Genomic DNA, 24373 nt, shown 5'->3' with positions numbered 1-24373 from the left:
GATCGCTGCAGAGGAGCAAATCAATCCCAATATCTGGAGTGCAAGTTTTTCTCCTCCGGGAAATCTCATCAGTTGAAAACAAAAACTCTTTTTGTATCACCCAGAGGGAATACATGGATTTCCTCCTGAGTGACTCTGTAAACATCAGGCTTTGGGCTGATCTGTATCGCATTAACCATTAACTGTACACCTTGTGCCACTTTCTAATAGCAGCTTTAAGAAATTGATGTATGTTCAAATTCAATTGAATGCTGACCTGTTTGACCAGGTTTCCATATACCGTGGCAGGAAACACACATGCTTTATACAGTATAGCAGCCTTAGTGGAGTAACTGGTGGTAGGAGTTTATTAATCCTGGCCCAAGTTGTTCTGCAGGTTTTTATGATAGTTAATAGCTGTGGGGAGGTGAAGTCCGACAAGGAGATACAACATGCCAATCCCCACTTCTCTGTTCTCCGCACAGGTTTTAAATCTTAAAGTTGTCTCTATGTAATTCTGCTGTATGTGCGAAAGAGATTATACCAAGCAGGTGTGTTCAATTTAGATTAACAATAGACTAATTACCAAGGACGAGCTAATGATAGAGCAGTGTATATTTATGTGTCTGCTAAATGGAATTCAATTAGGCTTTGCAAGTTAATAAGAGCACGGCAGGGGGATTTGCTGCTGGAATTCCTGCAATAATGACTCTGCTGTTGGTTTAAAAAACAACAACAAGATGAACCAAAAAAAAACCAAAACAATACCTATGTGAAGTGCCATTTAGCTGACTTGCGTTTCTGATTATTTACCAAAATTATTCAACAGAAGGAACAGGAAATAAATTGCTGCAAACTGAAAACTGAAACTTAAAAAAAAAAGAGAAATTTCACATAATTTTCCAATCAATATATAAATAAGCATAGATAGATAGATAGATAGATAGATAGATGTGGTCATCTCATATGCAGTTCAGTGGGAAGATATTTCATGGAGTTGAAGGTTACACATCATTGGGTCCTTGTTTATCTATCACCAGATATGTAAAATAGATTTTACAAAGCAAGGCAAATTAAGCAGCATTTCCAGCTCTGAAAAGCAGAAGTCATATCGACTGAACATACACACAACATAGCAAAGTCCAATTTTAAGCAACACCACCAAACTTTGGCAGATTGTCACTGTTGCTAACCACCTGCTAGGACTGAGCTATTGGAAATAAAAGGCAAAAGGAATAAAAAGAATTTTAAAATGATCACAATGGATGGATGAACAATATATTTGTAATAATTTTTAAGTTCACTTCATTAAAGAATAAACCAGCTAACCGTGTGAATACTAACGTTTATAACCAAGTATTTTGTATCACACTGTTATTTATTATTCAACATCTGTTCTTTTATGGTTCAACTTATTTTAAAGCACCACTTCAAATCGGAGAGAGTGCTAGACCCCAAATCAGAGGAGTTCTCCTTCTCGGGGCCATCTTTCCTTCATTGCATCTCCAGCTCCTCACTTCACACCACCGGGGTTTTAATATCCTTGATTATCTCATGAGCTTTTCAAATGCATGAATTATTGTTGGAGGTTACGGCTCAGTAATTAAGGGCCACAGGGCCTTGATTGGACAAAGATTGCCACAGTTTTGGCTGCCATGCTAATGCCACGGGAGCCCTGTGAGCCAGAGTGGGTGTTTGAGTGATATTTTACTTGCAGGCTTGGCAGGCCACCCACACTAACTTTATATTGTGTCTTCTACACAAGACCGTTTCCCTTTCCCCCCCACAGACTCTTTCTGTTGGCATTTTGGCTTTCTCACACACATTTTCAGTCTGGCATTTCAGAGAAATCCTATTAGATTAAGCAAAGCAAAAGCAGAGTGTGGGTGTCTTCTGTTGAGGTGTCACACATGACTTTATGTGACAGAGAGTGGGGGCTCAAGACCTCTGACCTTTTTATCCGGCCTGTGATGAGCCATAGGGCTTCCAGTCTTTCCCTGCCAAGACATTTGGACTGCCTCTTTAATTAATGAGACACTGCTGCTATGTGTCCCAGCAATTCCATTTCACAGTCTGTGTTAGAAAAAACACAGACTCATGCCCACCTAAAAGAAAAAAAAACAAGGTTTTTTATTGCTGAATATTCTGGGGAAAATGGTTTGCGGTAGATTTTGATAAATGCCACATTGCACCACACCACAATATCGAGTTGACATGCTAATGTTTGACAAGTACTTAGGAAGACTAGCAAGAAACAGAACTTCTTATTTACAATGTTAGAATCACAAAAAGCTGCAGTCAGCCAAGTGATGTATAAATGAAACTTCTGATTTACGGCAACAACCCAAGAACTTCTTTTCAAAATTGAGATTTTTGAGAGGCATCATATTATTCAATTCAATTCAATTCAGTTTGTTTTTATTTAAAAGGGACAATGCCAGTTAATGAACGTCATGTACAGTTTATAGACGTAAACAAGCCAGATTATTACCGTTGCAAGAAAAATTATTAATGTCCAAACAAGAATCCATAAAAAGCTTAAGTATTTTATCTTTAGTATTGTTATCATAAGCAGCTTTTGCTGGTTTTCAACACAACTGTAGCTGCAAATAGGCATTTGCTGTTTACCAAACCCTGACCTTTTGCACTGGTTTATACTGAAATTCCTCTTCAGTCGACACAAACTTTTCTAAAAAGTGATGAATTACGTCTGTTTTTGCTTTACATCTGGTGGATAAAAGTTGTTTTCCAGTCTGTCCAGAGTGTTCTGGAGCATTTTCCAGAAGGAGGGAGAAATTGACATGCCCAGGGTGTGTGGGGAGTGGGCCAGTGTAAATGTCTCCAAGGGAATCAACACTGCTATAAGTCTTCCCTGTACTCTGCTATGAAGCTGTTGAACCAGACCCTGCAGCATCGGCCAGGAGGCTCTCAGTGGTGGATCTGTGGAAATATGTGCAGGTACTGAGGGAGGTTGGCCTGATGGAGCTTCTTAAGAAAGTACAGCCTTTGCTGCGCTTCCTTCACCTGCTGAGAAATGTTAGGGCATTAAGTGAGGTCTGTCCCAAGAAATTCCAAGCTCTCCACCCTTTTGATCTCCTCTCCATCTGGGAAGAAAAATGAGGACCCAGTATGTTCAAATGTCCTGTGGTTGGCCACCATGTGTTTGATGTTTGCCATGTTCAGATTCAGGTTATTTGGTGCCTCAGAGGCTGGACCTCATTCCATGTAGGCTGACTCATCATTTGTCGTGAATGAGTGAGGTTATCAGCAAATTTGATCATGTAGAGGAGTAAAGTAATGGACTGAGGACAGGAGGAAATGTTTCCCATCCTGACATTCTGGGACCTGTCCCTCAGGAAGTCCATTATTCAGGTGCACGTCGAACAGCCAAGGTCCAGGCCACTCAGTTTCTGCACTAGTTTGTAAGAAATTACTGTACTGAATGCAGAATTACGGGTTGTGTGTAGAGTTGTTATACTTTGCATCATCTGTTTGCTCAGTAAGTAAACTGGTATAATAAAAGTTGACAGGGATGGTAGCTTGGATGTAATAGATCTTTCTCTCTAACCAGTTGGTAAAGATTAGGGACTTGAACAGTGTTGGCTGACTCAAGGCAGATAGATTCCACTACATGAATGTTCTCTAAGCTGGGTGATTTAATTGGACTAGTGTTGTTATTCCAATATACAAAGACGGAATAAGAATTCATTTGTCCAATTTTCTCTGTTATACTGTACTATCCTGGAAGTAGAGCTACTCCCTTTCAGCTTGTTAGTATTGGACTTTTTCCAGTTGACCTACCACATCACAGACAAAACACTGGTAGCTGGCGGCAAATCAGCACCATATTAAACAGTGAATGTAACGTCTTTGCAGCTCTGCACATGCTGTTTGCTTTATTTTTTTCCAAATGAGATGCACGTTATGCCTTGCGGTTCTTATGTTTTTACTTACTGCTTGTGTTATTTCCAGGTCAAAGCAGAGACAGGAACTGGATAGCAGTCACTCTCTACACCTTCAGTATAAGTCCAACTGAACGTAAACACATGCAAGAGTAATTTGACTCCTAAACAAGAGAATTAGATGTGAAGTTTATGTCCATGTTTTCCTCATTCATGTTTGGGTTCTCTACAGGTAAAACTTCCCCATATCATCCAAAAACATACCTGTTAGATTAACTGGTGATTATAAATTTATCCAAGGATTGAGTGTGGAAGCCTGTTTATTTCATGTGTCTCTCTTTCCAGTCCCTGAGATGGACTGGTATCCTGTTCAGGTTAGGATAAGCTCCAGCCAAGCACAACCAACCTGAACTGGATTAAATAGTTAAGAAAAAGGGATGGATGGACAGTTTTAGTTTAGAAAAAAAAATCTTATGACGTCTCGTAAGTACCTCATTAGTGAAGCAAGTCACTGTTTAAAGGGGTGCTATTATGGTATTTGGAGTTTTCTGAGCTTTCTACAGTGTTACAGTGTTGAATCCTCATCAGACATGTGAACGGCACCGTTTTTTATCACCTAAACACATGTTTGAGTTTGAGTTTGAGTTCCAGCACTCTCTCCATTCGGTTTCCATGGCGACGAAAAACGCGTCGCTTTAGAGAGTTTTTTCTACTTCGAAATCCTTGTGACGTCCCGGGGGATAAGGTTCGGTGATTGGTTACCTTCTACTGGTTAACAAGGGCATGTACAAATACATCAGGCGGGTGGAAAACGTCGGATAAAGTTATTTCCAACGATGGCTGGTGAGTTTACCAAAGAGAGACATTCTGCTGCATTCGTTGCTGTGGGTTGCTGTTTTCCACTTTGTTTTCAGGGTCTGATTCAGGTTCCAACATGTAGCGCTGTATGCTATGTGTTGACATTGTATTTTGTTTTTTTATTGAGTTCATATTAGCCTAATCCTTCTGTTTATGAGATGTTACAACGACGGCGAAAGCAGTTGCAGTGCGCGCTCCCGATGTAGTGCAGTGGCAGCTGACCAATCAGTGGCAACTTATATCAGGCAGGAGGCGGGGCTTAATGCGGAAGAGTCTCAATCCACTCGTTTTGCCCACAGGCTGATCTGACAGCCTACGGAGAGGGTCGGTCTGAAGTAAATAAAGCCATTTGTGACAATAACTCAATCAATCCCAGCCCTTCTGGTCTCAGAATTAAAAATAAATTAGCCTGAAATGCACATAATAGTTCCACTTTAAGTGAAATTCACATAAGTAAGTTTGTATGTCAGTATTATATTGATCTAATTTAAATTTAACAAGAACCTCAGCACAATCACAGTCAGAAACAAAAGAAACTTTGCTATCCTTCTCAAATGATTAATCCCTGTTCTATGCTGAAGACAGTTTTTTTCATCCAAAAGAAAATTCGTCCTGGAACAAACTGGCAAGCTGTCCAACATATTTCCCATCTCTTGCCCAGTGCATGCTGGGAAAGACTCCAGCCACCCTGCAAGGCTGTTCAGGATAAGCGGTTTAAAAAATAGATGGTTGGATGAAAAGGCACATGTTTGCTTTATCTGCATTGCTTTGTTTCCTGCAGCTCCCCAACATCATTAATGCCCAGGCAAAACACACAGCCTACAGACTGCAGACTGGTCCCTACGCTACCTTAGCTTTCCTCTCCGCATTAATCAATACAAGTTTTACATCTCCTTCACTCACAGATAAAAGACAGGTCTCTCTTTTTTTTTTTTTTTTTCTCTCGAGTCACTCATGCCCTCCTTATCCTTTGATCACACTAAGCAGTGTAACCCTCTCTGGACACTGATAATTCGCAGAACGCCCCATGTGGCTCTCGCACAGCTGCCTCGGGGACACCACTGAGCTCTCCACCAGCACAGAGGCACCACCCGTGTCACACTTTAACTTCAAACAAATTCTGTGAGATTCTCACTCCACATGGAGCAGAGCTGATAGTGAAGCTTAACACTAAAATATCTGTAATGAGTGAGGTGAGTGATAGATGAGTCACTTAATGTCTGTGCACCATTTATCTCTGCTGTAGGGACAGTCTATCATGCTGATGTGTGTCTGTCAGGAATGAAACCCCTGAAACAAGAGATTTGAAAAGATTAACATGTTTTTACACAATATGCATACCATTCATTTTTTTAATTACCTCTGGCTACTACCACTACTTAAATCATATATTCTCTGACTGAGTGCATATTTGGGTGTCTGAATTTACCACCAAGTAGATTTGTAGTGCAGTGAATCATGTTTCAGGCTGAGAGCAGAATCATCTTAGTTCCTCGTCTTTCTCTCCACCTAACTTCAGGTTTAAATCGTGTTGCATTCGCTGTACTGCAGGAAGAGGTCATCAAAACTCTTTTGATAAAAGCAAATTCTTATCAGCATTCACATAGATAACTTTAGATAGACCTGAGCCAGTCATGCTCCACAAGTAGTGGAATGTTTTTATATCACTACAAAAACAAATCCAACTTCCAATTTTCATTTAAATATTTCCCAGTAAAAAGTTGAAAATTCCAATTTCCTTTTGCCGCAGAGTGCACAGTGTTCTGCAAACTGTTTGAAAGAACCCATTTAGCCTTTTTCACATGCTAACACCATTTTCTCAGGTCTTATTGAAGCATCTGGGATGTGTTTTGGTAAAAAAAAAAAAAAAAAATCAACAGCATATGAACATTTTTCTCAATGAATCCACATTTATATTTAAGTGGGTTATTTAGGGTCTGTATAGTAACTCCATCTAGTAAATCCACTCTGCCCCATTTTTTCTTTTTTTAAAAAAATGTTTTAAATTTTATTTTTACCAGGTTTGCCTCTTTGGAGATCTGTGACATTTAAATAACTTTGGAAAGTATCTCTTAAAACCTTCTGAACTTAGACCATGTATCAAAATAATAGAAGGAAAAAAATAGTTGATGTGCAACATGATTTTGTTCTTTCATTTCTCTCAATTACAATTCCACACCTGCAGTTTGCTTAGATGAATAACACTTTAGTGATATTAATTACTGTTGCTGTATTGACTGTGCATTCACTGACAGAAATGAAATGAGAACTTCTTACTTCCAGTTTTGAATTAATTAAAGAGTTAATTGATTTAAAGAAGCTATCCGATCTCCAAGCCAGGATACGAAACATCAGAATACTTTTAGACAATTATATTTATTATATTACTTCAGTGAAGTATTTAACCAGTGATGGATTTTGATATTAACAGCAAAGCAACCCACAAGAGGAGAAGTTTGAGCTTCTACTTTTAAGATACAGTGAATGCAGCATTGTCTGAAGGTTAGCGGAGCTAGAGAGGGAGGAGGCTGTGTAACCTTGCAATGCAACTTTATCCTGCAACGCTTAACAGCACACTGAATGTCACATTTTCAGATTTAAAGGGCCCAAAACCAAATTTTGTTGTTTCTGGAAGCTTAGTTTTTCTCTTTAACGTTTGAGTTGGTCATGCCAGCTCTTACGGTATATGCATATGCTCTTAAGCACAGAAAGGAGTGACTTTTCCATGTGGCCCATTTAGCAACCCGGGCCAATTCACTGCATGACTACACTACAAATAAAGTGCTTGAAGGCTTATTGAGTACCACAGATTTCAAAAGAGGCAAACCCAGAGGAAAAGAGAGATGGAGTGAAGCCATGAACTGAATAGAGGTGGACGTCACAGCTGTGACAGGTACAGCGTTACTGTAAAAACCTGAAGGTACCAGGTTTTTCCTAAAAATGGTCCACAAACTAAGCAGAGTTCAGAACCAGTAACAGCTGCTTTAAATTATTACATTTACAAAACAGACCAGTGCAAGCAGAAGCTTATCACAACTAGAAACATTAAATTAATAGCCAGCAGATTAGATGCTACAGTCCCAGATAGTTCTACATTCTGTCTCTGCTCATATTGTCCATGTCATTTCACTAAAGTGTAATGCAGAGTTATTGTTCATGTTAACAACTCTGTGAAACAGTTTACGCCCCAGCCATGCTGTAAATCCTACCTCTATGAAGCTTGTAATGTTGTCATTTAGAAGTTTGTAATTTACGGTGATGCTGGATTTTCTTGTTTGTTACTGAAGTGGTTTATCATTTTCTCAAATCTCAATGTCCCCTGTTTTATATCAGTTGTATCCCGTAAATTCTCATAAGTTTTTATTCAACTACTAAGCAGGAAAAAATAAAGCTGGTTGCTCATAAAAGCTGAGGAAAAAGGAAATCGAAGTGGGTGAAATTACCTGTAACCTCCCAACAGCTGACATGAATCAGTGTAATGTACATTTCCACCCAACAGATTCCATTAAACAGAGCCATGTAACACTCACCACTCTGCTGCTCCGACTTCCTCTGTTTCCACGCAAATAATGTGTTCACGCTTTCTTGGTGCATCATTTTCTCTTTGTTATGGTCCTGATGTTAAACTGTTCTCTATAAATTGAAAGCTATATATAAGGTTCAGGTTTGCATACAATTGGAGATTCTGAGAAAAATAACCAGAAGGTCTTTGTCATTCAATAAAACAAAGAGATCAAACCATTATGATCCATTTGTGGTTTCAAGTCGCTGCACAATTCAAAATGCTTCTGTAAAAATGCAATGTGACTCAAAATGTTCTCTCTTTTACATTTTTCTTAGTCATAATGCTGTAGTCAGTTAGTGTGCTGCTTGCGTGGATTACCACTGTGTAAACCCTGTGTGGACACATTGTGTGCGTACAGTCACGACACAGCCTTGTTTATAAATACTGCTGTCTGAGTGGAAGCTACATACATATGGTGCATTCATCTGGCTCCAGGATGGTGCTTTGGCTCCATAGTTAGCACTGTCACCTCACGGCTGGAAAATGACTACTTTGATTTCTGTTTATTCTCTGGAGATTCCGTGTTTTCTGCACAAAGACGCATTATTTGTTTGCCTCAGCCATAAAACTGCCCTTCAGTGCAGATGCGAGTAATTTTTGTCTGGTCTGGCGACGTGTTGATGTTTTTTTCTTTCCCTCCTGTATTCTTCACTCCTCATCCACTTAGATGTTTTGCAGCACGATCTAGTACACTATTTCATTTCTTGCTGTTGTAGGTTACCGCCTCCTCTCTGTAACTAAATTAGCTTTTTTCTATCTGTGTGCATTTGGGAAGCTTGAGCTTACTGTATGAAATCTGGATAATTCAATTTTCATGTTGCGTTTAGCCCTGCGCTGGACTGGCGAGCTGTCCAGGGTGTACCCTGCCTGTCGCCCAAAGCCAGCTGGGATAGGCTCCAGCTTACCTGCGACCCTGAATTGGATTAAGCGGTTCAGAAAATGAATGAATGAATGAATGAATGTTGTGTTTACATGTTTTGAGCTCCATAATGTGTCATATGCAGAACTGTTTTAAATAATTTTCCTGCCATTTTTGGTAAAAAGGACATTTTTTATTATTCCTAAATATTAACAGTCAGATTAAACAATGCAAATTTCATGCTTTTATCCCATTACTATAATCGAGGTGTTGAGGTTTTAGGTCAAATAAGACCTAGTCAGAGTCATTTGATTGTGAGTATAAATCTTAGCAATTTCAGATAATAGGTTTGGCTCCTAAAAAAGAGTTGACAGGGTGAGACTACATCCATGACTCCAGCAAAGTGCTGCTGTAAGAGTCTAGTTACTGAGTTTGCTTTGTTCACCACGCATTGATGGAATTAGTGAAGAGGTTCCGAATTGCATCTGGATCAAACCTGCAATTATTATACAGTGCATGACTGTTATTACGACACTGAGTGTGCTTAGGTTACAATTCAGCAGAACTTTGTGTTCATATTGTCCATAGTGGTCCATTTTCTTCAGAAGCTTCAGTTACACATTTGTCAATGTGATTATAGACCAGGGGAAAGGTTTTCTTTTCTTTTTTTTTCAAGGTTTTATTCTTTTTAAATTTTGTGGATTCTGCAGAGATTATTCAGATTATTCAGAGCTTGTATGGAAAGTTGTCATGTTAAGTATAGTACCAAACACTGATGGAAAGCGCTTCTGTGTCACCTACTAAAGGGATGTGTTATGGAAGTAAAAGTGCATCTACTTCCTCATCTTACATCTGTAGCACAGTGAGCAGGGCGCAATATGAATGCAGAGGTTACAGAACAACATAGGACCACCTGTTCTTTCCCTTTTGTTATGGTGAAGGGATTCATATGGTAAAAGGCCTCTGTACCGCATATAAAAAAGGCCCCTTTGAATACATTAGGTAAAATTAGACTTCTTTTGTAGATTTGTGTACAAAACAACACAAGAGTTTTATTAATTAATTAAATTAATTAATTTTTATAAAGCAAAGACATCAAGGTATTTTTTCCAGCATGACTGCACATCCTGTGTTGCAACTACTACACATACACAGATGATGTTGATGCCGAGGTGATCCAGTGGATCAGATTACTTTCTGGCAGAATTTCCATTTACTGAGCTAGACGTAAAGCAATTTTTAATTTCATATGTTTCATAAAGTAGAACAGAATTTGCAAATGAACTCATATTTCTGTCATACTGTTACGACGTGCTCTATGTTCCTTTTATAAGACTTTACAGAGCGTTTGCTATCAGCTCAGTGTTTATTTGTGCAACTGAGAAAATTAGTTTTACTCACTAAACTCACTAGATTGCATGAGTTTTAGGAATATTTAAGGGATGTTTTAATGTGTAAATTTGTCACTACTTTATTATTTAAATGATTTAAGAATACTATCACCAACAAGTTGTTGGTGATCACTATGATTGATTGTATATCAAATCAAAAAGGTGCCACAGCACAATAAACTATATTATTAACGGCCTTACTAAGAACCTGTGTGTAACTTGAGAAGCACATGGAGAGCGCATACCTCCACCTAGCAGCACGTAAAAGAATACTTTTAAAAATTCCTTCCAGATCAATCTAAAATGTAATGGAATCCAAGTTAGACCTAAACCCATTCAGACAAAAAAATCCTAAAAATTGTACTTAGTTTTTGTGTAAAGTTGCTAACAAACAGGCAGATAAACACAGGCAAAGCCATAACCTCCTGGGCAGAGGTACCTAATCAAAATATATATGATTGAGCAATACGGGTCCCTCTGTGTCACATAAAACATGTTTCTGCTTGTCATTAAAATAAAAGATGCTCTAAAATGACCTCTGTGAGTTCAGCAAACTAACTCCTTTGAAATAATTTCAGAGTAAGTTATGAAGATGGAAAGAAGAGAGGCTACTCAGAGGAAATTCCCACACTGATGTATGCTGCACAGCTTAATAGATGTTTAAATCAAGGTGAAATATGCGATGTCTTCTTCCACCCAGAGAGTTTGTGCCATAAACAGTTGTATAAAGTATGGCACACAGCCTGGATAAGCCATTCACTTGTTATTGCCATATGAGTAAGCAAAGATGACTCAGCAGAAATGCAGAGCCGCAATGAAATGAATTGCAAGATGAACTGTGATTTTGAGTATTGAATCTGTTCTGCTTTTAATGGGCGGACAACGCTTTCCGAACGATTTCACAATGAGCCGAATGTGTCACCTCCTTTAAGACATCTAGTGAAGAATGTTTTCAAGTCAGTAAAAAAGTTGAAACAAAGAACACAGAGCAGCTTCTTTTTCAACAAGAGAATATCTTACTTGTGCACTTTTTGAGCCCGGACCCTTTCTTCACAGCGTGGCGGCTGAGTTTGCAGCTGAAGTTGTTCTCCCAGAATTCAGCAAACCAGATATTCCTTCTGTTGTTTTCCAGTGTTCGGCTGATGAAGTAACGATCAAACCCTAAACAGATCAATGGGTTCACTGTCACTGCACAGCTAGTGTAAACAGCACTGTTGGTACAAGCTGTGACACATACCAGCTGTCCTATAATATAACAACACAGACACGCAGATATGCAGGTAATTTACTGCCTTTGTTTAAATATAGTTTAGTTTGTACATTTTGATCATCAAATAACAGCACCAATAAAAAAAATATTTAAAAAAAATCTCTTTGAACAGCAAAACTCTTTGAACTAGAACCATCCTTGGCTTGCAGGAAGAGGACATTTTACTGAAACACGGGTTTAAAAGGAAAGGACATCTGATGTTTGCACAATGCTCATGTCTGTACCTTTGATGGACTGACGCTTAGGCAAGATGGTGACTGCTCCTTCTGCCATCTCTTCCTGCTGCACAACTGGAGAGATTTTTGAGCCCCAGCTGTCTGAACCCACCCAGATGAAATGACCCGTCTGGTTGGCCTTTTTGGCTGCATGGAGAAGCCGCCTGCATAGGTGAGGGAACAGATGTTGCCACAGATAAAGTTAGCATCCCAAACAGCTCCACTTTGATTGTGTCTTGCATTTCATTACACAGCGGACGGCCGGAGCTGCACTGAGACGACTGCACGTCTGTCTGCCTGCTGCAGTCATGTTTTACTTATCTTCAAAGAAGTGTTATAGCATGTAGCTATTACCAGGATTTACCTGATATCGTCTTCGTTGGCAAAAAGTATGACAACTCGTGCATTTGGATTTTCTCGGAGTCTCCGGATGACCTTGTCGAACTCTCCCTGTTTTGGCTCCCGGGGAATCTTGACTGACTGTGAGATGCACACACCGCCTAAAACAAGGAATTTGCAGATGTTAGTTACTCTGTGCAGCGTGCCAGAAAAATCACAGACATGCAAAGATGCAGTTGCTGAGGTGAGGAAAAAACAACAACAATGCTTCATTTAAAAGGAGTTTACAGTAGAATTTTTTTACACGTTATATGGAGGACTTCACCGGTCTCAGCATAACATTTTAAATATCATTAAGAAACAGAAGATGCGTGTGCCTGTGAGTGATGTTGTTTATGTTAAACACAATAAAGTAAGGGTTCATTTGATGGTTTTAATGTAAAAAGGATCTATAATCTTGTATGTCTCACTTTTTTTTGTGCATTTATAATCTTAACTTAACCACGATGAAGTATTTTTGTAGGACTAAATATTTTGCACAAGCTTCTCATTAGAAACTGAAATGTATGTGTTGATCTGCAAGACTTTTTTCCATCTTGTTCCAGACTTTCTCCATGATGGAACACATCAAGTTCAGTCAGTAAGTTCGCCATGTAAATGGCGATGCATGAACGGAAAAAAGTGGTTACAAGCTGCTATTTGTGAAGAAAGAATGTCAGTACTTTGCAAATTCCTGAAACCATATTTATGTCTGTTTTACTTAAGTTAAGGATAAATGTAACAAAAATGAATCAAACAGAAAATTCCACTAACATGGCATAGACTAGTGATTTCTTTCTAATAGTGTTTGTATTTCTTATTTAGTTTGGGTTCCATAATTGCATGCTTGCAATCATCTGTATTAGTGAAGTTGTAGAAAGAAAGTATTTAAATCACATATACAATATACAAGTTTGCAATGCATGTTTTTGTTTTCTTTTTTGCATCATTCTTTTTCATATGCGGTTTTAGGGTTACAAAAGACTGTTCAAGAAAACCACCAATGCAGTAGGCTCCACTTATTCATATGTGTCTCCTTCCTCTCCATCAAAGCGTATATACTGTCTATATACTATGCACACACAGCATAAGTTGACGGTTTTCTTGCTGCAGCCCAGTTGCAACTCAGAGTAACCAGGTAACCTAACATGCATGTCGTTGAATGGTTGGAGGAAGCCGGAGGAGGAGAACATGCAAACTCTGCACAGAAAAGCTATTGTCTGTACATCCCCCCTAAGCTGAGAGTCGAACAACCAACCTTCTGGCTGTGAGGCCACAGTGCTAAACATGTTCTATACTTCTGCCTTACTGCACACATACCTGGCAGGATTTGTACATATATTACAGATAATGCATATTTTCTGAGTTGCACAACCTTTTTTGCCAAATGTGCGATTTTACGTATTTTAGGTTTAGCAACAGTGACCAGCAGGGGGTGAATTTGGATCAAATAAACGTACACAAACAACTTCAATTCCAGAAAGGAAAACATGTTGACCTGCTGTGCCCCGCAATGAAGTGCTAAAACATTACTATGCAACACAAAACTACTCAAAAATAGTTTGATTTCTTGCAAAATGGGAATAAAGGACTATTTGATAATGTTTTGTATCATGAAGTCACATTTTTAGTGTTCCCTCAACAAGACTAGACTTCTGGGAGTGCATCAGCATCGGCTTTAGATGATTGCATAAACAAGAGACTCCTGCAGCTCTAAAGGCAGCAGAAACAATGTTTTAAATATCTTTAGACATATATGTATATATATATATATATATATATATATATACAATCAGTTGTAGGAAATAACTAGTGTGGGTGAAAGCATGAGAAATTATTTATCAATTAACTCAAAATAATTAATCACACATTTCTCACACTTGGCTGAGTTATGTATTTATGCACTACCCACGCAAATAACCCCATGTATGAATCTCACACAGAAATAATTCAACGGAGAAAGTTGATTCCTATCCCATGTGTGCCACTAATAAATTCTACAGTCTAAACATACTGGTATTCTGTGGTCTTCTGATATCTGGTGCACCAGTTCAACAAAGGGGTATTTGAGCTTCCCTGATTGACAGTTCTGAGGTCCTAGATAGATTTCCTGTGGATCCCTCTAGTTTTTACACACCTGTCACTTAACATTGTTAACTTGCAAGAGGTTGAATCTCTGACACAATTTTCAGACATGCAGATATTTGCAACTTTAGGATTTATACACCAATTAATAAAAGATGGAAAATGATAAATGTTCATGGTGCACAGAATGTATTCAGGAGTCCCAGAGTTAGATGAAAGAAAGTACGCTCCAGTCTGCCAGAAGGCAGCAGGATGATCAGGCTGAGGTGGATTTGGTATTTTTTTATGCTTGGGGACTCTGAGCAGACACCTCATCTCTGATATCTTTTTAAATGGATACAGATGATGTTCTGATGGCTTTTAATGACCTGCCGCGTTAGCCTTGTTTTCCCATGCCAGTCGGATGCTTTCAGTTAGGGTGATTTGTTTTGCTGCTAGTACAGCATTAACAAAAACATGGCTCGGGTTTTTGGTCTTCTTAGATTTTCTACAGGAATGCGATCAGTTTCTGAACTTTATAAGCAGAGAACTGGAGATGACCAAGACAGAAAGTCTATGATATTGATTCTCAGGAACAAAAACTGCTCAGCTGTCACACTCCAACCCAACAGATAGAAACAGGGGTGTAGGTCTTCCCCTCCCTGTCATCTAAAGTCAACCTCTGTCTCCTAGTTTTTTGTTTTTTTTTCTCCTAGTGTTTTTATTAATGCGAAACTGCAGGTGCACAAAATTTAAAGATTTTTCACTCCTAATCAATGTTTTCTGTCAAATAATGATGGTTAAGTCACTTTCAACGTTAAAAGACTTTTCTTGATGTAGACTATCTAGGCATGGGTGCAGAGCGTGAACCCATGCCTAGGCAAATAGCTCAGAATTAAATCTGAGCTATTTATTAGATATAAATCATGAAATGTTTGTAGGACAAACTGACTACACAAGCTGAATGTAAGATTTGGCTGAAGATTTATGACTGACATGTCTTATCCAATAAATCATGTCGGCTTAAGATTTTCCCATTTTCTTGCATAAATGAGCGACCAGGTAACAGATGCTCCTTCTGTTCCCACTAAAAATATGCTGTTGAATATAATAACAGAAGAATATGTTTAGATCCTTTAAGCCCACCAACAATGACACAACATTGTCATTACCAACACTCGCTTCTGCTTATTTATTGACACGAGAAGACACAACATCATCCAGTCTTTTGATATGAGCAGTGATCACATATTGGGTTTTTCAAAGCCTTGCTGCATGCTTCTCCCTGTTGAAAAGTTACACAGGCTCAATAAAATGACTTTTATCTCATCCTGAAAATTGAGCAATAAATTTTGGGCCTGGTCTCGCTCCAAGAGGGAAGTTTTAAGCCTCATCTCTTACAGGCAGATAGTTGTATACTTTTTATCTATTACTTGTCACCCAACATGTGTTTCTGTGGACTCATATTTTAAGCAGAATTAAATCTGAGCTATTTATTAGATATAAATCATGAAATGTTTTAAATATTGTACATATAAGAGGTGTTTTTACTTGGAACAATCTCATTGATATTGTTTAAATCAACATTCTTTTGGATGCAAAAAGTTATTCATTTTAATCCTGACAGGTTTTATGTGATCAATCCCGCTTTTTATTGGAGTGAAACAAAACCACAGCAGCAGGCCTATTTGAGACACTCAACTTCTGACAAATTTTGGCAGCAATCAAGAGGGGGAAATTCTCATGTAGGGTTACTAAAAGTTACGGGTGCAACGTCTAAAAACTCTAATTTTAACTGTCTTAATGCTTTGGATCATCCTTGAGTTTGTGCTGTTATGCTGCAGGGATTGTGCGTCCTGACGGCAGTCATGAGAGCTTTTCATCACTTCAACCATGTGCTTATGATGACCCACTTGTCCCGTTGACTCAAACAGGCTCCATTATCAGACATTTCGGGTGTTTGCTTAAGTGGTTGGGATTAGATAAGTGGAATTCATTCTCAGCACGTATCACTCTGCGGTTTCTCACATGCCACAGTAGATGACTATCGTAGCTTTATCTTAACCATGTCCTCAGAAAAAAAATGAATGGAAACTAATAGTGACAAATGGCTGCAGCAGTGTCAGGCCAGCCACAGTCACGCAGTCCGTCTTTGTCACAAAGGATGAGTCGTCTCATCTCTAGTCTATCTATTTTTATGCACGGTGAGATGCATTCAAGATAAGCTCAGACATGCACAACGCAGTGAATGTGAGATCAAAACAAATGAATAAATAAGATGTCAACAGAACTTCAGGATACAAACAGTGTTCATCTGTGTCGAGTATGTGAGAGCTGCATCGCAGCTGCGGATTTCAGCTCCGATGGTCACAGCAACTCATGGATAAATTAGCAAAGGAAAGGAATTAGAATGAGGGGAGATGGCCGGCAAAACTGTCAACATGGGGATTGATTTATCAGTTTAATGGCATACTGTACGTTAATCAGAGGCTGGGCTCCTGACAGTTACTCGGGCAGTCAAGCAGTTAGTGTTCGTCTTGTGACCGCAGAGACTGAGTCACACCAACTGGACATTACTACAGTGGTATAATTCAGAGTTTACGCACTATGATCAAGTAGAGCACATTCCTCTTCTCTGTGGTTTGTCCTTTGTGCTTCCTGAATTCCTCCTGTGTCACCAACTTTAATAAGCCACCACAAGTCAAAGCAAACATTTTTTAGACAGCTAACATGACTTTAGTTAACCTTGCTTGTTAACTCTGATGAGTTGCATCACCCTGTTGCAGTACTTCTGTTGAAGGTTTTTTACCCACTTCAGGTGTCCTGGTTACAGAGAGCAGTTGCTGCTTCATATAATGGAGTTGGAGGGGAAGGGGGGGGGGGGGGGGGGGGGGGGGGGGGGGGGGGGGGGTCTTTATTTTTGTAAAAACACACAAAATGTCACATTTATGAAAAAAAAAAGCAGAAAACTAAATAGTGAAAGGCTAAATCTTCATAAAAAAACCAAATACATTCATATTCATTTATTCTTCAGTCTTTTCTGAGGAGTGGTGAACCCATGTATCAGTTCTGCTTGCTGTCATGTTAGATTTTGAAGCAACTCCTTTAGCGTGTGTTTTCTGAATATTCACTTTATGACACATTTCTCATTATTATGCTTTTCTTTTACTTAGATCATTTGGGTTACATAGATCAGCATTGGTTTATGTCCTGACCCATGACCACGCATATGCATCTGAAAAAAAGAAGAAAAAAAAAGTTTCATGCGGTCTTAATTACTTTCTCAGCTAAAATTAACACTTGAACTTTTTTAATTCCTCTTTTAGATCACTGGTTTTAAATTTACAGTTCAAAGCGGTTTTGATCAGTTTTGATTCTCAGAGTTTTAATGAGACAAAACATGAGACCATATCTGTGAGGCTTCCTCACACAGTCCAGAGGACATGCATGCTATGTTAACTGCTCGTTCCCTCCGAGTGAATGTGAGAGGTTGTCTGTCTGTCTGTCTGTGATGGTCTCAACACGGACAGAATCGACTTCTGTAACATGCATTATTTTAATTCCTCCGGCTACGTGTACATTTACTGTATTTGCTGAAACCCAGCACAAGGCTAATGAGATACAGACTGAGCACAAGACACAATGTCTGCATGTATTATGCAGTAGACTGTGCAACATCAGCTTTTTTATGGAAATAATGTGAGTGGCAAAACACCACTTAAAAATCTTGGATTACATCTTAAAGACGCTCTCCTCATGAGCTGACAAAAGCTTTCTTCTTTAAGAGGAAAGATATATTTGCAGCAGCCCATTTCCCCTGTCTAGCTTTCAGAAATTCATTTGTAGTAAGAAAAACTGTAATTTCCTGCTCAAAACACAACTTGTAAAATCAGAGGCGAGCTCATGAACCTCGCAGCGGTTCTGTAAAATCTGGTTTTAACCTGAACTGCAAACCACAGCACTCCTTTTATTTGAATACATTAAGTAGAGACCTCTTTGTCAGCATGTAGTTATGCCATAAAAGACAAAAATAACAGTTGCCTGTAAAAAGCCATAAATCCCCTATAATGATAAGTTATTAGTAGATAATTTAGGGTTGCAGACTAATTTGATGGAGGTCAGTGCAGAATGGGTTCATACCACATGTAGTTATGAAAAATTGAAAAAAAATTGAAAAGTAGAAAAGTCACCAAAGTTTGTGGGCGAGTTTAGATTATGAAGCCACAGTGGCTTCAGAGCAAAAACAGATTCTGAGAAGCACAGTTTGATGCCGGAAAAAAATGACGTCTTTCCCTTCCTTCTGCATTTACAACAGAAGTCATTGGTTTGCACCGATGTGCTTGGTGGCAGGAGGTTTTTTTCCTTCATAGTGAGGTTTGTAATAATCTATGCAAACAATACCACTTTCTTGCAAATCATACTGTGGATAGTAAAGAACTTTATTATCCTGTAGGGCCATGAAAAAGAAAAGTCTGATGGAATCTTGATGAAAAGACATTTCTGTGACATTTTGTTGTTTTAACCAAGCCCTACTAAAGTGTCACTTGTTCTACTCTGTAATTGATCACAGTTTTTCCACGCTTAGGTCATGTTCAATTTAACTAACAAAATACAAAAGTATTAAACTTGAAAACACAATTTGTTGTTTTTCTGCACTACTAAGTTTCCTAATTGTACATCTTTCCCCTGTTATTAGTTCACCACTCGTGTCTTCTTGTGTGTTTAGTCTGTGGAGTCACTCAAGTAAATAATTAACATGTGGCACACACCAACTTGATTTCTTTTTTGCTTCTGACTCTAACGGGCTGCTGCTTCCTTTTTGTGCCAAAGTGTGCAGCTTGATTTCAGAGAAGAGATGGCAAAAATCAAGTAAGAAGAAAAATCGAGGTGAAATACAATGCCATGCTCAAACTGAAATTAGGGCTGTCAGTAGTCACTGATGTTTGACATGTATGACATGTACTGAAAGATGCTGAATAAAAAAGGAATGTGATGTTCTGAGGAATTAATTAAAAACAGAAAATGTAAAGAATAAGGCAGAATCAGAGTTTTTACAATTCTATCACGTTAAGCAGCCAACATTTCAGGCTTGAGGCAACAAGCTTTTTTGTTTTTTATTTTGGTAGTCATCTGGAATTGTTCCCCAGGCTTCTGGAAGGACTTTCCAAAACTAAGCTTTAGAGATTGGCGACCTTTGTTTCCATCCTCTATCAAGACGCTTTGGTAACATTGAGGTCCAGCAAAAGGTTTTCTGGCCAGTCTGATCCATGTTTCATGTGCTTTATAGTCACATTATTGTAATAACAATGTCTGGTGTTGTACAACATGGTGGGACACATCAATTGTAACACCCCCCCTCCCAGCTGATGGCTTGGTGCCCGTGCCACCACTTAAGAAGTAATGTTGATGGTTTCAGAGTAAAATGTGATCCAAAGTCTGCACATAGTATTTTAGTTTTTAAAACGGACCAGATCTACTTTGTTTTGCATCGACTGACTTCCTGCCAGAACGATCCACCTCCAGATCAGGGTTACTCATTCTGGTTCTTTGAGAGCAATGATCCAGCAGGTTCTATATGTTTTCCTGCTCCAACATATTTGACTTAAATTAATGAGTCATTTTGCAAAATTTGACAAGGTTGTTGGATCTGTTTAATCTGATTCAGGTGTGCTGAAGCAGGAATATACTGAAAACCTGCTGGATTGTGGTTGTTGTTGGACCGAAATGAGTTCCTTTGCTCTAGATCCAAAATGTTTGTAGATCCAGTTTGAAAATTGAAAAGCTGCTTATTTTTGAGCAAACAGCAAGACACACTGCATGGCAGACCTGGTCGTAAAACTCTGACTGAGGGGTGTTGCCACAATCAGCTGCGAAGCTGAAAACAGCTGCTCTGCTTTGATTTAGTTTGTTGAATGTTTCTACTTTCTATGGAACCAAGTTGTTGGGGGGGAGTCTATTTCTGTATAAGATTTGTTCATTTTCTTTGCACTTCTTCTGTCATTTGGAATACATCTGGCTTTTCTCTCTGTTTAACTCCTTGAACAATGACTTCTTGAAAGCCATTTTTTTATAAAAACTGTGGCTTCTGTGTACAGTAGACGGATCAACCTGGTCAGATGCAGCTTTTAGGTTCTGAAAGCTGCATCTGACCGAGCCTTTGTTGTTTTTTATTTATTTATTTTTTTTTTATGTTTCTATGTCTTAAGGACATCATTGACAGATATTGTTCAACTGTGAATAATATTTCTTTCAGTCATGGCACTTCCTCCTATTGTCTCCCACTTCCCACAAAATCTTGACAACACACTGCACACCATGCTCAGTCAGAGATACCACGTTCTCAGCTAATAGACCTTTGAGAATCACTTTGTTGGTGCAAAAGTGTTCATTTACTCTTGTCAAACTGTATTATCTTTGACATTTTCAACAGATGCAACCAAATAAATTGGGATAAAATTTGAACAATGCGGTGAGTAACAAAATGTATAGAGGGTGTGTAATAAATGTGTAGAGTAAAAAATACTGATTCATGTCCTAAATGTCTTTTTTTTATTATTGAAGGACTAAGACTAGTAACAAACACTCACACAAACACATATTAGAATAAATGAACTTGTTCCCCATTTAATGCTTAGCTAAAATGACTGGAAGAAGAAAACAGTGGTCTCCACCACTGTAAACAATTCCAAGAAAGTCTGACTAAAAGGCATAAATAAACTGTCAGAATGACATTTGGACATTTTTACTTCAATCGTGAAAGTTATGTTTTCTGCACTGTATGTTTGTTAGCAGTGTATCTTGTAAAAAAAATTCCCTGATTTCAGTGAACTTGGTGGAAACTTCTGTTAAAGGCCAACAGAAGAAAGCCTCGTTAATTTCTGCCACTCTGGATCCAGACAAAAGCAGGAATTCTCTGAGGGAAGCTTATTATATTTGACCATAAAAGCAATTTTAGTCCTGGCAATGACACTCACTTCACTGCAGAAAATATGTGACATTTGTCAGTAAATACACACACATAAAAATAATAACTTTCCTTCTGTAAACAATCAACCAGTTAAATGCTGCAACCATCAGTTTGTATACAAGTTGTTTAGCTGACTGCATATATGACATCAGTCATTTAAAATGACAAATTATCAGGCTAGATCAAATTATCATCTAATTTTTAACATTTCTTGGAGCCTTTCTGTTCAAATCATCTATTTTTTCTTATTTTAAGTGCAAAACAACCATTCTCAAAACCACATTTTCATTCTCCTTATTACATTTTTGATAAATAAAAATCAAAGCTTTAAAAGTTCTCCCTGACTGCAGGTTTTCCTGTTCCGAAAGTTTCTAAAAGTACAAGCAATTATTTAGCTTAGACATCTGTCTTCCCAACCTTAATATTAGAGAAATTATTGGCACACCGACATGTTCAACCAATATTGACATTGAAATGCAGTATTGGAAATAATTGTTATCGTTTTATACTTTTTTTAACTTAACTTTTACAGAGTATGCACATATTATGTGTAAAACTCTTCAGCTAAGGCTCTTCTGATTCAAATTACCTAAATAAGATAATATTTTTAATATTTCTGTTGGTTTGGCACAACTTACTCATAAAATATTGATATTGGTTTTTGAAATTAAGAGTTGGTTGAAATTGGTTTATTGGATATCGGTAAAAAAAAAAAAAAAGTCAATATTGAACATCCCTACCTAATATCAAGCTTATACTTTCCTTTTCAATGATGTGTATGGTATGTGTTGTCTAGGTGATTTTATAATAATCATCCATTTAGTTGCTGCAGGAGACTCAGACTGGTGGGGATCTCACAAAGTCCCAAGTGTGTTCTCATAGAAATCTATATATGTGTGTAAAAAATAGTCTTTCTTGACTGGTGCCTTCCAATCACTACATGTTCCAATGGGTGTGGAGGGGGGGTGTTGGATCAAACTAAAGAAAATTAGTCAGTAAAATTAGTATGAATTACATGGTATCATAATTATGAATAATTGACTGATTTGGACTGAAATTAATCACAATAATTTGAATTGAAATTTAATTTTAATTGAATTCAGGTGAAGTGTCTCATAATTACATAGCTTTAATTTGTACTAGGGCTGCACGGTGGAGCAGTTGTTAGCACTGTGGCCTCACAGCAAGAAGGTCACTGGTTCGACCCTTGGCTGGTTTGGTCAGTGGCCTTTCTGTGTGGAGTTTGCATGTTCTCCCCGTGTGTGCGTGGGTTCTCTCCGGGTACTCCGGCTTCCTCCCACCGTCCAAAGACATGCATGATAGGTTAATTGGTCACTCTAAATTGCCCCTAGGAGTGAGTGTGGTTGTTCGTCTCTCTGTGTGTGGCCCTGCGATGGACTGGCGAGCTGTCCAGGGTGTACCCTGCCTGTCGCCCAAAGCCAGCTGGGATAGGCTCCAGCTTCCCCGCAACCCTGAATTGGATTAAGCAGTTCGGAAAATGAATGAGTGAATGAATAATTTGTACTATCCAAATAAAATGAAGAGAATTGTTACCATTATAAATATTTACTAAGACTGTTGAACACTGTTGAACTTTACAGAAGGTGGCAACACAAACATGCATCAACAATTGGAGGGAAATTCTTCACCACCTTTCCACATGTCAGAGATATTACCAGCAGCTTCACTCAGGCTTTGAAAAAGTAAACACGTCCTGGTATAATTAATCTGTTTAAGCACAAAGGAAGGAAAACATGCTTCAGATGCTTTAGGCCTTTTGACGACTGAGTGTGTAAACTGATAAAAGATGTTTGTAGTTTTCTGCTTTGCCTCTAATTGGTCTCTTATCATTTTTCTTTCATAAAAGAGAACAAACCATCTCCAAAGACAAACCTGTCTGACTTATATTCACAAATCATTGTGAAAGAAACAACACAACATTAGCAGCTATTTTCTAAAAATCTTTCAGTCTCAAAGTTCTCAGCCAGTCTTACTCTAAAAACCTTTTCATTAAAAAAAAAAAAAAAACAAACAAAAAAACCAAACATTTAATTCCATCTTTACCTGGTGACCTTGGAATTACCAGTACTGCCTTTATTGTGTGCTTACCCATTACAGAGTCAAATATACCCCCCAAACACCAGATGTCCATGGATGTTGCTTTTATGGCTAAATGAGCTCAGTCCATCAAAATCTTTCTGTAGCCCAGAAAAACACAAAGAAATTTGGGCTGTGTTTAGCTGTCCAACACGAACCAAGTTTAGATCAAATTTACCCAGGTTATGTGCAGTTACTTATGGGCAACCATTGGTCAATTTACAGGTACCAGACTACCTGCTCATTATAATTACATACTGCCTCACTTAAATAAAGTTTCATTTTTAATTTAACACAGAGAATAAAAAGATGAACATTTTCTAAAGATAAAAATGTGTCAAATAATGGGAGCAAAAAGTGAAATAAAGAATTCGATGTGTTGCAGACAAATCCCCTCACAAATCTATTTTAATCTGTTTAATTCAAAATGTATTTTTTGTTTTTCATCTATAAAACAAACTCAATTTCAGCCTCAGATCACAGAAACATCATAAAATAAACTGAAGGGAAATTATTGGCAGTATATGATACTGCATTTTACATTCCCACAATCCCACATTCCCTCTCTCTCTCTCTCCCTCTCTCTCTATCTATGTGGTCATTTCTTCTTATGCAGTTCAGTTTAAGCTAATGCAGCATTGAGTCCTGTTTTCACAACAGTACGTAAATTTGTGTTTTCCTAGTCTCATTTCCGCCGTCTCTTTATTTTTTTCCTTTATCCCCGGCAACATGCACCCTTTAGGCAGAGCAATGTTACGATACACTGGAGCTTTTTCATGTAATATCAATCCAAGTACCTTCACTGGGTCGCATTCAAAGAACAATGTT

At 38.3% G+C, this 24373-nt stretch overlaps 1 protein-coding gene across 1 annotated transcript in view; it reads right to left on the bottom strand.

Annotated features, from left to right (window-relative positions):
• The window catches only part of LOC306757276 (metabotropic glutamate receptor 4-like), a gene marked incomplete at its 5' end in the record, with an annotated part of 171412 nt that overhangs the window by 37078 nt on the left and 109961 nt on the right, over positions 1 to 24373 (bottom strand). The window contains 3 exons of the mRNA XM_079242280.1: positions 11575 to 11715; positions 12049 to 12203; positions 12404 to 12539. Coding sequence (XP_079098406.1) covers positions 11575 to 11715; positions 12049 to 12203; positions 12404 to 12539 — 432 coding nt within the window. The remainder of the gene's footprint in view (positions 1 to 11574; positions 11716 to 12048; positions 12204 to 12403; positions 12540 to 24373) is intronic.

The sequence above is a fragment of the Telmatherina bonti genome (assembly GCF_933228915.1).
Source record: "Telmatherina bonti genome assembly, chromosome: 6".
Lineage (NCBI taxonomy): Eukaryota > Metazoa > Chordata > Actinopteri > Atheriniformes > Telmatherinidae > Telmatherina > Telmatherina bonti.
Note: the sequence above shows the minus strand (reverse complement) of the source record. Positions and strands in the feature narration are given on the sequence as shown.